Below are 15,081 nucleotides of genomic sequence, written 5' to 3'. Positions count from 1 at the left end.
AATTTGGCAGAGCTCTTTTACATACATCTCGTTTCTCGTATTATCATGCGTATTCTACTAATTTCCTTAGTCCATCTTTATTCATATATCGTTACAACATGCTCGAATCATTATGTGGTATCAATAACAGCGGCTAATTGACTGTAATGACTTTCGATAATGAAGTATCCTCGTTACAAACACTTAGGTGTTGATAGACTTACCGACACTTGAGATGGACACTATGAGGTGTACTGAAACGCATATCATATAGATATGTGTTGATTGCGACCATTTCAAATATATCTAAAATACATAGCATTTGAAGAGTAATTCCGCAGTGCGTCCGTCGCATATGGATAAATGCCGATGACATAATATTATTGTGACATAGGAGGAGTGCCGCTCATAGCACCATAGAAGGAACGCACATATTTCCTGCTTTATTTAACTGTGAATGCAATCGTTGGTATTGTTTGATCGTATTGAATTATTCACGTGAATACACAAGCTGTAAGTATAGTCTGTGTGACTAAAACACACAAGAAAACTTAAAAACAACAAAATTCGAGTCTAGACAAGAAACAGGTTCATAAAAAAATTAACAGCTTTTTGATTTCGAAATCAATAATGTTTGTTAAAATAAACAAAACACTAACCTTCTAATAAACTTTTTGAAGCCCCAATCTTTGCCTTGCACAAATCTGTAGGCGCGTTGCGACTCCATCGCCTTGGTCTCCTCTCGCTTCGCATTTAGAATCGAGAACTTGAACTTTGCCCGCACTTCAGATTTGTTACACGACACTAACAATAAATATAATGATAAGTAGTCTTTGCTCTCTTCGTCGAGTCCTTTTGGATTTACACGAAGACACCATTTTAATTTGTCACTAGCACCGGCCGAGAAAGTCGATGATTTTAACACTTCACCCATCTCTTCTCTACAGAAACTAAAATTGTTTATCGTCCACATATAACTAAACTTCACCACTTTCACCTGAAACAAAGAGATTCGTAGGGTTAATTACATATTGTTTAATACAACATTATTATAAAAGAAAATATAATTGGTGTTTGTTTGGAGATACAACGTTTAAGTACAGAGCTAGAAGTCCTCCAAATGAAGAAAAACTATTGGAAAAATACCAGATTTACTCTATCAAAGACTTGGTCTGTAGTTATAATGCAAATATTCCTTGGCTAACGACTGAGAACGAGTTGTGTAAAGTTCTTTTAACTATCTCAGCAATATCACATCAGTACGATTTAATTTTTTACTTTATCAATAAGTATTTACAATCTGTATTCCCAGCAAGGTTGGCAATCATAAGTAAAAGTACAGAATGAAAATTAAGGATAGCCTCGAAGCGGCCGGACGCAGGAAGCGCATAAATAATGCTGGAAGGTATAAGCTTATTTCGCAAAACAAAAGCTTTGCGAAACTCCATCACATTTTTAAACTTGTTTTATCCAAAACTTTTAAATTTAAACTGTATATCAACATACACTTTTAGCAAATTATTCTTCTGTTCGGTCTATCACGGAAGAAACGCTAAGCACGTGTTAACGCAAAATTTATGGCCGATAAATTTTTTCATCATTCCAGGATCCAAGGCCAGCTTTATTATACAAATTTACGTATATCGACAGCGTAATAGCTAACATTTAAACGTTATGCGTCTCGTATCGCAATACGCTACAATTGCAGCTACAAATAGAATTTCAAAAATATGGACCTTTAAAATAATGTGCAATATAACTATATAAAGTTTCCTTATACTAAGACAGTAGCATGCACCCGAGTTGCGTATTTCGTCAGAATTATAAGTGGCGTGTGGAAGTAGTGATGTGCACACAGCCAGGTATAAAAAGAGGCAATCGCATCGTAGGTAGCTGGGCGCTTGGGCCATAGGGGTCATGAGGAGTAGTGGTAGCGTCCGCTGGTCGTTGCCCCCGACCGTTGCTTGGCTTGCGGGCTGCGGGCTTGCGGTGCTGCTGGGGTCTTCGGCCGGTCACCGACCCGCCGCAAGGCCGACCGCATCATCCCCGCACGTTTATGGACGCACCTTACAGATAACGCTCGCAAATTCTAAACCTTCCTTCCAACTAGATATGTGACTAATATTTCCTTTTAAATATTTGAGCCAATTCGTATGCAGTGTGCGCCAATTGAGACCGACTACTGAAATTGTCACAATTGGACGATCATTTGTCCGTGTCTGAGTATCGAGTGATCTTTGTTTGATTCTCAGTCAAGGTTAATGTTTGTGCAAAGACGAAAATATTTGTTGTTATTCCATAGAATTGTCACCACCTTTCAAGAAAGGGCTGGGTCTCATTGAGATACTAAGGTGGAAATATTGAAACATGTTTTAGTATGAATGTAACAAAGAAAACCTCCTCCCTCAAAGAAGGATAAAAGAAAATTTAGTTATAATTATTTATTGCAGAAAATAGCAAAATAACAATTGCGACTTGTATTAAAAATAATCAAATAAAAATGTTTCATTACATCCCATAACAAGAGGGTCATACAAATACTAAACAGTACGTGTAGATGTTTGTAGAATGTAACGATAAAAGTTATATCGATGAATGTTAACGAGCGTGATACTGGCGTCAGCAAGAAATCTGATGTTGACGCGAAACAGTGCAACGTGTATTGTATCCACAACAAAGACACGTGGAACTGCGAGCTCTAGGAACACGTGTAATGATCACATTCCAACATTAAAGACCTACAAGGAATTGTTAGTTGACATTGTGCAATCAGTTTTAACACATATTCATTTGTAAACGAAGCGAAACTTATTATTCTGGTTTCTTATTGCTTTTTAATTAATAGTAAATATTATTTTCCAAATTAAAAAGTTCACAAGTTCAAACATTCTTATATCAACCAAACAAATGTGACTGACTCACAACCCTCTGTAAATAACTACATAGTAGTTAATTTTACGAGGAAGTCGCCTGTCGCCACATCTCTCTGATTGGTCCGCAACACTTCGTCGGTTTTACAAGTCTACCCGTTTGCTAAAGAACCCTCTTTGACGTGGAGCTGGTGTCTTTATATTGCTGAAAAATTGTAACAAAGTAACATTCACTTTTTAAGAATTGCCAATGGTACATTAAATTCGGAAACCTAAGCTGACGAATCGAGGCCTCAATAACCAGCGCGGCCATGTCGACGCCTCCATCTCAAACTTTACCGTTAATTTTAGCGAACTAAATAGATTTTTTTAAGCAAAAAGTACACAAAAATGGTAATACCCGGTCGACGGCTAAGTCGTTCAACGGTCGTTCTGATTTTTGGAGCGTACATCAGGAAACAAATGTTGAACGGTTGAACGCAATAATACAATTCGGCCTCGACGAAACAACCGGTCGCGCTGTATGTGAATTTCACCGTAGTGATTGCAAGTACGCGTATCACTTCTCACCTCTACCGTACACTTTCAAAAATAAACGAAAGATTATACATGCCTTTTATTTTTATTATTAATTTAAGGTTATCCTAAGTCCTAAGATTCCATTATAATCCTACACAACGTATATAATAACAAATCATGTATAAAACCTAGTAACATTAAAATTACAGGCGTATTTTTTTATAATTTAACATTTAAACACCATATATTAACAAACGTGCTTATATGGCATTGTGTGTACACGATCAATACTCTCATATCGACAGTCGGCAGTGTCATAATACATAAAGCGGCGAGCAATGTCGCCTCGCAACGCTGTGGGTCACGTCGCGTCATTGTTGCCCACCGCAAACACTGCGCCACCAGCGAGACTCACCTTCTAGCGTTTGAACATCACACACGTATTACGTACGTCAGCTACTTCCTCGTTGATTTTCATATTAGCACAATCAGCGAGTTTATTTCAAGTTCAACGATAACTACCGTCGGCGAAGGAATATTCATTCCGCACCTCTCAAACCTATCGTCGCGATACAAACGTCTATCGATTAAATATTCGCAAATTAATTTATTTTACATTTGCTTTTGTACAGTGTTCTTTTATTTGATTTGTACAGTATATAAATGATATACCAATTGCGCTGGTCCTTTTGTTCTTCTAAATCAAGACAGATAAAATTTACACTGACATAGTAATGTGTATTTATTTAGGGTTGATGTAAGTATTAATAAGATAAATGCATTTCTTACGATGTATTAGAGTTTAAGGGTCAAATAAACATAATATGTAAATAATTTACATAGATGACAGAGACAAAATTAATAACTTCTTTAGTAGTAAAGTCGTGGCCGCAGTCAAAGGGGATAGAGGTCGCCGTGATCGATACCTACAAGACGAAAAATCGAGGTTTACGATCACTCATAGTTGATGAAGCTGTTTGCTTGTCAATGCAAAGCTTCGAGGTCAAGGATAATAGTTTTAATAAATTTCGTACGCTTTATATAGGAAATGTTTAGTACAATAATAAGCAAGGGAAGGTCATTATCAGGGTTTTATTAAATATATTACATTGGCAAAGTCATCAAAGCATTTCCTTCTATCATCATAGCAAAGCACGTTATAAGCTCTACGGAATTACAAAGGTCGTCTTACTTTTCAAGAAAATCTTTCATGTTATGTTATTTTTCATGCTATATTTAGTTTCTTCACTTAATATGTTTTATGTCATAAAATTTAATTAACCTTCCTGGATTATATCATACAAAAGGTCGAACCAATGTCAAAACAAATTTGGTGAATGTTTTAAACCAAATGTTTTAAATTCAAATCAATTCGTTGAGGTTGAATTTGTATTTCTGAAGAAATATTTTTTAAATTCCTGCAATTAGCTATCACATTGAATTATCATGTAATTTTATAAAACCTTATAACAATAATACATCAGAGTCTTTTAGTTACAGATTTACCTTAATATGCATATATTACAGCAAGGTTAATGCTGACGTGCATGCTAAAATGCACGAAGACAAGTTTGTAGTCTTATTTTGTGCTACGACAAGTGCATTTTATGTATATTATGTTTCAATACTCAAGTACTATTCATTTTGTTAAACTACTCTTTGTTGATGTCGACTTCAAACAAATTTATATAAAAACTTTTTAAACGATTTGAAGTTCAATTGATTCACCCAGTCTTTCTTCTCCTATGAAGAGTTCCTAAAGTACAACCAATGGCTAATACATTTCATGATTCATTCGTGTGCAATGTGTGTTTCAATTTTTGGCAAGTAGTTTTAGTGAAGTCCAGATAAAGTTTTCTATCGGTGTCCATTAGTAGCCTGGAAATCTGTTTCAGCAGAATACAATGTTTGATTTGTCATTGGTGCGGTTGTATCATATGGTTTGTGTTCGTACCTGAGTAAAGCACCAGTTTTCGGCGACGGGCGTGTTGCCGTCGTGCAGCGGGCTGGGCACGCGGCTCACCGCCATGCCGCCGGCGCCGTTGGACGTGACGCGCGCCGACTGCGGAGCGGCCGCGCCCCCCGGGCCCGCGCCGCCGCACTCGCTGCCCGACCCGAGCCTGCAACAAGCGCACACACAATGCTATTCATGCCTTCACACCATAATATTAACCCTATAAGGTACGTAAACAGGTAATAATCACCTACATACAGAGTGGCTTAGTTGGGATATTCCAATTTGTACGCTCACCGAACATGTCATCTGTCCGTCTATAGGTTCTACTAACATGCTAATATTAAATAGCATAGTATAACAGGATTTTCAATGGATACTTGTCTTTGTTACATGTCTCAGTACTCATTTTGTTACGAGAACAGAAATAATTCGAGTACACAGCAATAAGCAGTTACGTTATACGATTATCAGCGATTTCAAACTAAGTTTCAAACATAAGGCAAACATGTGACTTAACTAAAATAATGTTCCAACACTGTAATTAGTTTACCAATATACATGGACAGACACTCCTACAAGTATGGATAACCTAGATTATACACAACAAACATTTTAGGTTAGTTAAAAGATAAGTCAATTAATCTTTTCTGTATGTCTTTGTAAACCTCTAAACATCATACTAAAATTAGCGCAGGAAATATTGGATCGTGGAAGTCTTTTAAAAGTTACGAGCGACTCAGTGACCTAAAGGCGAAATCTTGTAGCTTCACATAGAATTGAATGCAAGGCAAAATGTAACAATATCGCAACACGTCAATCGTCGATCGCAGTTTCGCATCCCAGAATTGGGACGAGAGCACAATTTTCGTTCCAGTTCACGAACAATGACGATTCGTCGAGAGAAGAGATTTAACGTTATTTAAAGTGATCTTTTCTCGGTTTTGGGTTTCGGTGTCGTCGAATGTCGACAGACGGTGCGGCGAAGTGGGACGCGGTACGATACGCGAGATATTGCCGTCCTGCGAGCGAGACTTTCACGAACTTCGATTACCAAATACGCGTTAGAATCTGTGTCAGTTTCATCAGCGACGCACTGCATCCGCTCGCGACTCACGTGCGCCGCTTTGTTCGGGCGCACGCGGCTTCGCCGGCGCGGCCCGCGTGTATTCGCACCCCTATAACTGCCCACAAAGGAAGCGGTTCGACCCCGAAACGGGCTGATTCATTGAGCAAACGAACTCTCACCGAAGAGTGATGTATGACTACCTACAATTAAATCGATTCCCCAACTCATCGGTGCCTAGACTTTAGGGAACATGTAGGAAAAGTTGGCAAATTAATAATGACGCCCTACTCTTCTTTTCCTACTATCTCACTATTTTTTCAACTATATATCGGCCTATAATTTTTCTTGTTTTACAAATTTCAGGGTAAGCGGCACGCACAAACCTACAGAACCGCTTGTTTACTTCCTTTCATTTTTTCTTTTCATGTCTAAATCGCATATAGGTAAAGCTTATTTCCTAACATATGATTCTATATATTAAATACCCGAGCACATTTTAAGAAAATCAGTGAATGATAACGTAATCAGCCTAGTTAACTATTGAAACAACTTACTCATCGCACTGCCCTTTAGGCCAAGGTTACCTTTTTGCAGGTGCGCTTGAAAGTATGTCACAGATTTTTCAGCGCTTGCTGAAGTTATAAAAATTCTCCGAATTAAAAATTTATTAAAAAAATAGTTGAATAGTTAATTGTGACAATTTAGAGTTGAAAATATCACAATTAAGGTTCATAATATGATTATTATTTATTGTTTACTAATGTACTATTAAAATACATTAGCAAGTGATTCGTGGAACATTATACAAATTAAATAGGTTATACAAAATACTTGACTTAATTAAGTTAATTGTATAATGTTTATTTACAAAAAGTAAAAAAAAATCATCAAATACATGTCATCTCTACTATCTTAATAGATAGTAAGTTGGCAGAGTTAAATAGTTTGGAGATTTACGTTATGAAAAGAAAAAAATAACGATAATCATGAATATTAATGTCAAGGGTTTTGCGACGGTCGAAAGCGTCATACACCTACAAAAAACGACTTGTAAAATAGCACAAAATGATGCCTTTAAAAAACTGTTGAAAAAAAAATGGTGCCATTAATTGTCTTTGATATTACACTAACTTAACATTAGTGGCTTAATAAAGAAAATGCTTTAATACGTGGTCAATTCCTCTATAAAGTGTTAAATTACATATGTAATTATGAAATATAAAATATATGAGTATCGTGCCAAGCGCTGAAATATTGATTAAATATAGCCACGAAAAAAATGAGAACGAATCCAGAAGGACGTTTGTCGAGGTTTTTCCCATTAAACATGGCCGTTCGTTACGGCGGCTAACCTCGGTGCTATTTTACCGAATCACATAATGCCGCGTAGGTCTCGATACGTGGTCAATTTTTCATAGCGAGTCGAGTACTGATAAGTTATCACCCGCAACGGTCCCACCGAGGTCGGCGAACGAATTCGCCACAGCGGCAAATGGAGCGACCCGAACGACCTACATTCGATCCGACTGAACCATAGTTCTATTACGAATTGTGACGAGCCATCGCAGCTGTCCTTTTTTTTAATTCTTGACACACAAACATACTGGGTGTGTACTTGAACTACCTGCCCGCGGCCAAAGATTTTCATTCGATAAGCATTGATAAGTTTCTATATTTGACGATTTACTTTTTATAGTATCATTGGACATTGGATAAAGTGTTTTATGTATTCTTATTATATTATCAGTACAAGAATAGTTCTGAAATACTTATAAACCTCTGACATCAGTTCAAACTTGTGTAATAATAAAAATACATATAGTCATTTCACAGGCATTCATTTTTACACAAAGAAATATTCCTTCATTATTAAAAAATAAACTACTCTTATCCCGATTATCTTGAGATCTGAAATTAATTACGTAAAAAATAAATCTATTTGATATCGAATTAGAACGACACTATACGGAATATCTATTATTGTGCACAGAAACACAAGACGTTCTTCCTCTTTAACCCACATATAACCATGAATGTGATACCTTCGTTTCGTGAAACAGAAACAAGAAGTGCTCATAAATAAACACGGAATAAAACTTATTCAAACAAGTTCATTTGAACAGCGATATAGCCTTCCTTATTACTAGCTCAGTTAATCCGCGGTTGGTTACAATTATCAACACCGATATCTTATAATTCTGGTTAAATTTCATGCTTCGTAAATGAGAAGTGAACAAACTATAATAAGTTAACACTATAAAACAATTTCAAACAAAATGCACTCAAAAGTAACATAAAAAAACAATTTCAAACAAAATGCACTCAAAAGTAACCTAAAAAAACAATTTCAAACAAAATGCACTCAAAAGTAACATAAAAAAACAATTTCAAACAAAATGCATTCAAAAGTACCATAAAAAACAATCTCAAACAAAATACACTAAAAAGAAACAAAATAATGTCATGAAAACTTCTTTCTTTCTTTCTTCTCTCTTTCAAAAACCCTCTAAACTCTAAAGAAAGTTCTCTTCTTTCTTGTAACATGTCTATATTGTATAATTATTGTTATTTCGCAGTCGGTGTCGGCCGAAGTAAATAGGTGACATTTTATATTTGAGATGTATTAGACATACTTACGTTTATGTCCCTACTTAGGCCGAAACCGACTCCAAAATAACAATAATTATACAATATAGACATGTTACAAGAAAGAAGAGAACTTTCTTTAGAGTTTAGAGGGTTTTTGAAAGAGAGAAGAAAGAAAGAAAGAAGTTTTCATGACATTATTTTGTTTCTTTTTAGTGTATTTTGTTTGAGATTGTTTTTTATGGTACTTTTGAATGCATTTTGTTTGAAATTGTTTTTTTATGTTACTTTTGAGTGCATTTTGTTTGAAATTGTTTTTTTAGGTTACTTTTGAGTGCATTTTGTTTGAAATTGTTTTTTTATGTTACTTTTGAGTGCATTTTGTTTGAAATTGTTTTTTTTACGTTACTTTTGAGTGCATTTTGTTTGAAATTGTTTTTTTTTTAAGTTACTTTTGAGCGCATTTTGTTTGAGATAGTTTTTTTTGTTTTGAAGTCGGCTATTTTTTTTTCTTAAAATGTTTGTTTTATTTCTCAATTTTTAGTGAATTTGAAGTTTAATTACAAATTTCCTTAATACGTATAAGGACATAAATAAGACAAATAAAGAAAAGGACTTTCCTATTTAATATGTGTGTACTTCAATTCAAAAACTAATTTAGAATACACCAGATAACCACTTATCCTTTAAACAATGAAATAATTATCAAAATCGGTATACAAATTGAAAATTAACGAACTAATACATCGTAGCGTGCCTTTAATTTTGTCCAGCCGCGCGCCACAGTAGCATTTTCGAATGCGCGTAGTTTTTAATAATTTAATATCTTCCAAACTATTGATCAGAATTACATAGTTTAAAGGCTAATGTAATCTGCATTTAATACTCTAGCCATCAAACATATTTATTTGGATAAGGATTCATATCGAATATAATATAATAGCGCCGTAAGCTTACGACGCTGTTTTTCGTGTGCAATTTAATCGAAGTTTGTTCATAATAACATGGTTTTTGTGAGACATCCATAGATGATAGATATATGCCACCTGAGACTTTTATTTAGCAAATTTAAGGATCTATAATTACTCGATACATCATTTTAATGTAGGTCATATAGTTTGACCTACGTAAGCCCAGAAAGCAAATTTGTGCTATTCATTGTAACGCGATGTAGCATTTTTCGTTTCCGCGTAATTTTATTCTTACGATATCTCCTAAACTATTAGACAGAATGATATAGTTTCAATTGCAAATATAATCTACATTAAATTCTCTTGATAATGAACATATTTATTTACATAAGGGTTAATACTGAACTTGAATAATAGCGTCGGAAATAGGGCAAGAATTTAATTAATGTTTCGTAAAGAAAAGAATGGTTATTGTGAGAAAACTATAAAAGATAGATATATGCTATCGCGGACTTTTATTTAGCACATTTAAAGAGCTACAATTCGCCATACGTCATTTTGATGTAGGTCTTATAGTTTAGCCTACGTAAGCGCTGAAAGCAAAAATGTCCCTAATTTTCGCAACAAATTTTGAAGCTTATTCAAAATCTACTAGTCTTCTAGTTATTTAAAAAAAAAAACAAAAAAATGGGACCCACCTGCAAGCACTTCCTTTCGATTAAAATAATTTTTATCAAAATCGGACCACCAGGGGCGGAGATTCGCGGTAACACACATAAAAAAAAAAAAAAAAAAAATTCAGTCGAATTGATAACCTCCTTCTTTTTGAAGTCGGCTAAAAATTTGAATAAAATAAAATGATACCTTCTTTGTAAATACGGACGAATCATTTGAAAAAGTCAATAACCCTTAAAAGCTTGAGCAATCTCGGCATAAGCACCTACCACCGTTCTCTCTCGGTCTTATTATAGATGTCATCCGACGTGCTAGTATCTCTTCTATATTTAAGTCCTCTCGGCGACGATTCCCCGCATCATTGAACCGCTAAAATAATTTTCGAAAGACTGCAATTTAATATCAACCTAAATCGATGCGTGACAATTATTGCGCTGTTAGCACGATTCCAATATAGATGTACTGGTGGCATTATTATTTGGCATTTATAGAGCAAAAATTTTAAGTTCCACCTTCCACAAATGTTTTTTTTAATTCAATTTTAAAAATTTTACACAAGACCAAGTGACGCACCGACACTGACCGTATGTACTCGACTTCATTGAAAGTCATAAAAATGTCACACATTTGACACTGAAAGTCAAAAGTTCTGCAACCCGACAGCACAAACAGACCAATGCATATGTAATTAAATTATTCATTATATTGTATCAGTACGCCATAACGAGCGAAACAATATTGGCAGTAGCGTTGGCAATCAATAATGGAGGAACAATGGCGTTAGAATTAGGACGTAGATAAAACAATGCGTTAAATGTGAAGTATCTACATATATTATAAAGGAGCGGTTTAGTTATGCGTCGAACGCTTCAAGGGGGTTGAGCGAGTATAGTGAGCAATGCCCGCTTAACGACAATTGCATGAGTCAGACGCCCCGAGGACGACCCGTAACTAGGGTCCTCGACTGCAGCCTGAAGGACGGATTATTCGCCGCAAACGAGTCGCACTGTGATATCGGACGTTGGGCACAATGCTGAATAAACATCGCCGCTTATTTATTGTTATTCGCTTTAAAAAGATCTTTGAATTTACATTTATAACAAATCACTTTTATGTATTATGTTGGCAACGAGTGCAATGCACTAATTCAAATCGAATAAAAATAAGATTTAAAAAAAACCAATTGCCTTTTAGTCTATTTCACCAATTTACTTGAATGTTATTAGGTGATTTAAAACATAATAGCTTTCAACTTTTATCTCTAGACCTAAACGATATGATGACTTGCCTTTCATTAATAAGTAATTGATATTAAAATTTTACACACTAACTTATCTTTGATTCAGAGGTAAGTTTGATAATGTACCCCTCTTAGGATAATACGAGGTCGACGTGCATCGCGTCTCGAAATACATCAAACAAAGGTGAGGCTGGCTATTAAGCCCTATTGTTCAAAACCTTGAAGCAGGTAAAAACAAGACGCGGGCTGAGGACGACACAACTGAGGCATTAAGTTAGCATCATGGCAACACACATGGAGTGTGTGCTAAACGCACAAGCCTACTCTGTGTTTCACATATATTAGTGCGTCTTTTTTTTAATTTAAAAGTTTCAATTCTATGCCAAATCTAGGGTACTGTTTATTATTGTTTAAATTACAAAGGAGCTAAGTCCAAGTTTTTTTAAATACGGATATAAGATCTATTTGTACCGCAAGTATATAAGGGCGAGGTATATAATGTACATGACTAGTTTACGTCATTTATAAACCTACTAATGATACTCGTGGTAATTAATACAAATTGCAGCTATAAACTGAACAAATAAATAGTTATAGATACACAAGCAATAGATGTGAAGCGAGCAGCGAAATGCTTATAGTTCCATACATATTTGTATATAGCTCATACATGAATAAAATACAATGTTCTTCGATGTCTATGTACTGGATTTTAAGTCTAAGCCTAAGTTAAGTTAAATTGATTCTGGAGTTTTTGAATGTTTCCTTTTTCGATGTGTTCAGTTAAACGACATTTGGTGTAGGATCGTATGAGTAATTCTAGGAGCGAATTACGTTATTTTTTTTAATAATAATTGCGTTTATAATGTATACTATAAAACAACCTTCACCATACGAATTGATTAGACGGTTTAAATAATAAATAAATAGTTGTTCGTATGAATATATTTCAATTGGAAGGAATATATTTATTATATCTCATACCATATCTATATACATAAAAGAAAGTCGTGTTAGTTACACTATTTATAACTCAAGAACGGCTGAATCGATTTGACTGAAAATTGGTGGGCAGATAGCTTAGAACCAGGAAAAGGACATAGGATAATTTTTACCCCGTTTTCTATTTTTTATTCCGCGCGGACGGAGTCGCGGGTAAAAGCTAGTAAAATATAAAAATGAAGATGTGTCAGGAGCGGATAACGGTTTACATAAAGTGTATTTTATTTCTCAATATTTATAAATGGTGTTATCATTGGGAATCACGATTTGACAAATATCAAAGCTATGGAGATATTTCCGACCGTGAATTGTCAGAAATAGAAAAAGACAGACATTAATATTCTCGGCTAAGGACGACCTTCAGACGTTCTCCTCGACGATTTTGCGAAGATATTATAATTATTAAAAACTCTTATGAAAACTCCTAAAGCACCAAACTTTTTTTTATTTATTAAATGAACGTTGAACATACTCATACCTGGTATGAAATAAAAAAAAAGATTAATTTTACAATGAAAATGTTTAATCTTGCATTAACAATGTGCCTATATAATAATTTTGCCTCTCCTACAATTAATCCGTATGAATCGGCATTATTAAATGTATGGGTATGGAAGGAGCGCACACATTAGTACAATTTGTAGGTGTGACGTGCGGAATAATAAAACATACTATACATCCAAGGCTACGTCGGCCGTCACAGTCTCGCAGACCGTCGTAATTTGTAACAATAGGTACTCAATGTCAAAGCAGTTTTACCGCACATGCGGAAAACTGTAACGCAAAAATTACCCATTTGAAAGGAAAGGACATATAAACGAGTCAAGATTTATAATTTATACCGCTCCTCACAGAAAAGGCAAAAATACACGAAAAGCTTCGAATGTATACTCGTAGACTGAGGAAATCAATACCGCTCCCACCCGCTGCATAAAAGGAATTACATTGGCGTATAACAAAATGTTATAAACTCCGTAATGTGCTTTCTGTGACCTTGGATGAAAATGTAATGCTCGAGATTATTGAAATTGTACGTATTTTTATAATTTTTAATCAATAATTTTAAACGTTCATTTTAAAATTTAAATAGACTTTTGCCATTTTGAGGCAAGCATAATTGCTCAAATTACGAAATATAAATAATAACTGTGCTCGTTGTTGTGGTACGAAGTGCAAAGCAACGCGGAACTGAATGCGAATGGCACCTCTATTCGTCCGAGATGCGCAGGGACGCGCAAGGTGACTTGCTCGCGTCACCCACTATGATTGTTTGCTCACATTCGCGACAATTGCGCGATTCACAATTACTATTAGTAAAGTTACTCAAAGAGGATAACATTGAATTCCGATAAACAACATGGAATATAGTCAGACCAGAATGAGAAACGAACTCGTTTTTGTTCTAATATTTTTACCTTTTGTGGTAATTAAATTCAACAAAGGTTTCCAAAATGATAAACTATTGGTTTTTACAATCTAAAACATTAAAATTAAATTTATCTACCAAGCTTGTTATTCAGTTTCCTTATCAGCAAAACCATTTCCGCAATTAGTGTCATGCGGTAGAAACCGTTTTGTATCAAGGAAATTTTATAAATGTTACATCACAATGTCATTTTTATCACGGAATGTGATGACGACCATATTTTAAATACTTTAATATTTAAGTTAATTTCAATCTATTAGGTTTGCAAAACTTGGTAGAAAAAACATAGATTAAAATGCAAAAAAGCTTATAAACCGAATTTGCGCAAAGACGCCTATTCTTCGAATACTCGTATCTATCAAGGCAAGTCTTCAATATTAATCAACACTTTTGCAGAGAGAATAATGGTGAACAACTCGCATTATCACCAGGAAATGATTGCATAAGTTCTGATTGGCAGATACAGAGATAGCTGGTTATCACCTCATGTTCTGATAACATTTGTAATGGTACTGTGTTTCTCATCATGCTGTACTTGATCGGCTTAAATTTATCTCTAATTCTTTTGACTAGTAATAGTGTCGCTGCCTTAGAAATTTTACGATTTTTCTTTTACTTTGAACTGTGGCAACTCCTGCTCAATATTATGAAATATAATTTCATTAATTAGGTAAAGATAAAAATGACTGAAAGCCTTTGGAATTATCGTGTCAGTACATTATTATAATACCAAACCGATGATTTAAGAATGGCTAAAATTTTCGCTGAATTAAAACTCTAAAATTACAAACAAACACCAGTTCTTAATTGTTAATATTAAAACCGATATTCTAGGCAAAATATTAATATA

General features: G+C 34.8%; 1 protein-coding gene across 3 annotated transcripts in view; it reads right to left on the bottom strand.

Annotated features, from left to right (window-relative positions):
* Positions 1-15,081, bottom strand: part of LOC106720763 (protein roadkill) — a 42,310-nt gene that overhangs the window by 3,491 nt on the left and 23,738 nt on the right. For all 3 annotated transcript variants that reach the window (XM_045678954.1, XM_045678953.1, XM_014515540.2), the window contains exons 3-4: positions 5,323-5,488; positions 639-976 (exon numbers count right to left, since the gene is read on the bottom strand). In XM_045678954.1, coding sequence (XP_045534910.1) covers positions 639-976; positions 5,323-5,397 — 413 coding nt within the window. In that variant the 5' untranslated portion in view covers positions 5,398-5,488. The remainder of the gene's footprint in view (positions 1-638; positions 977-5,322; positions 5,489-15,081) is intronic.

This window comes from Papilio machaon, chromosome 8, assembly GCF_912999745.1.
Source record: "Papilio machaon chromosome 8, ilPapMach1.1, whole genome shotgun sequence".
NCBI classification, from domain to species: Eukaryota; Metazoa; Arthropoda; class Insecta; order Lepidoptera; family Papilionidae; genus Papilio; species Papilio machaon.
The sequence above is the reverse complement of the archived record's forward strand: the minus strand, read 5'-3'. Positions and strand labels throughout refer to the sequence as shown.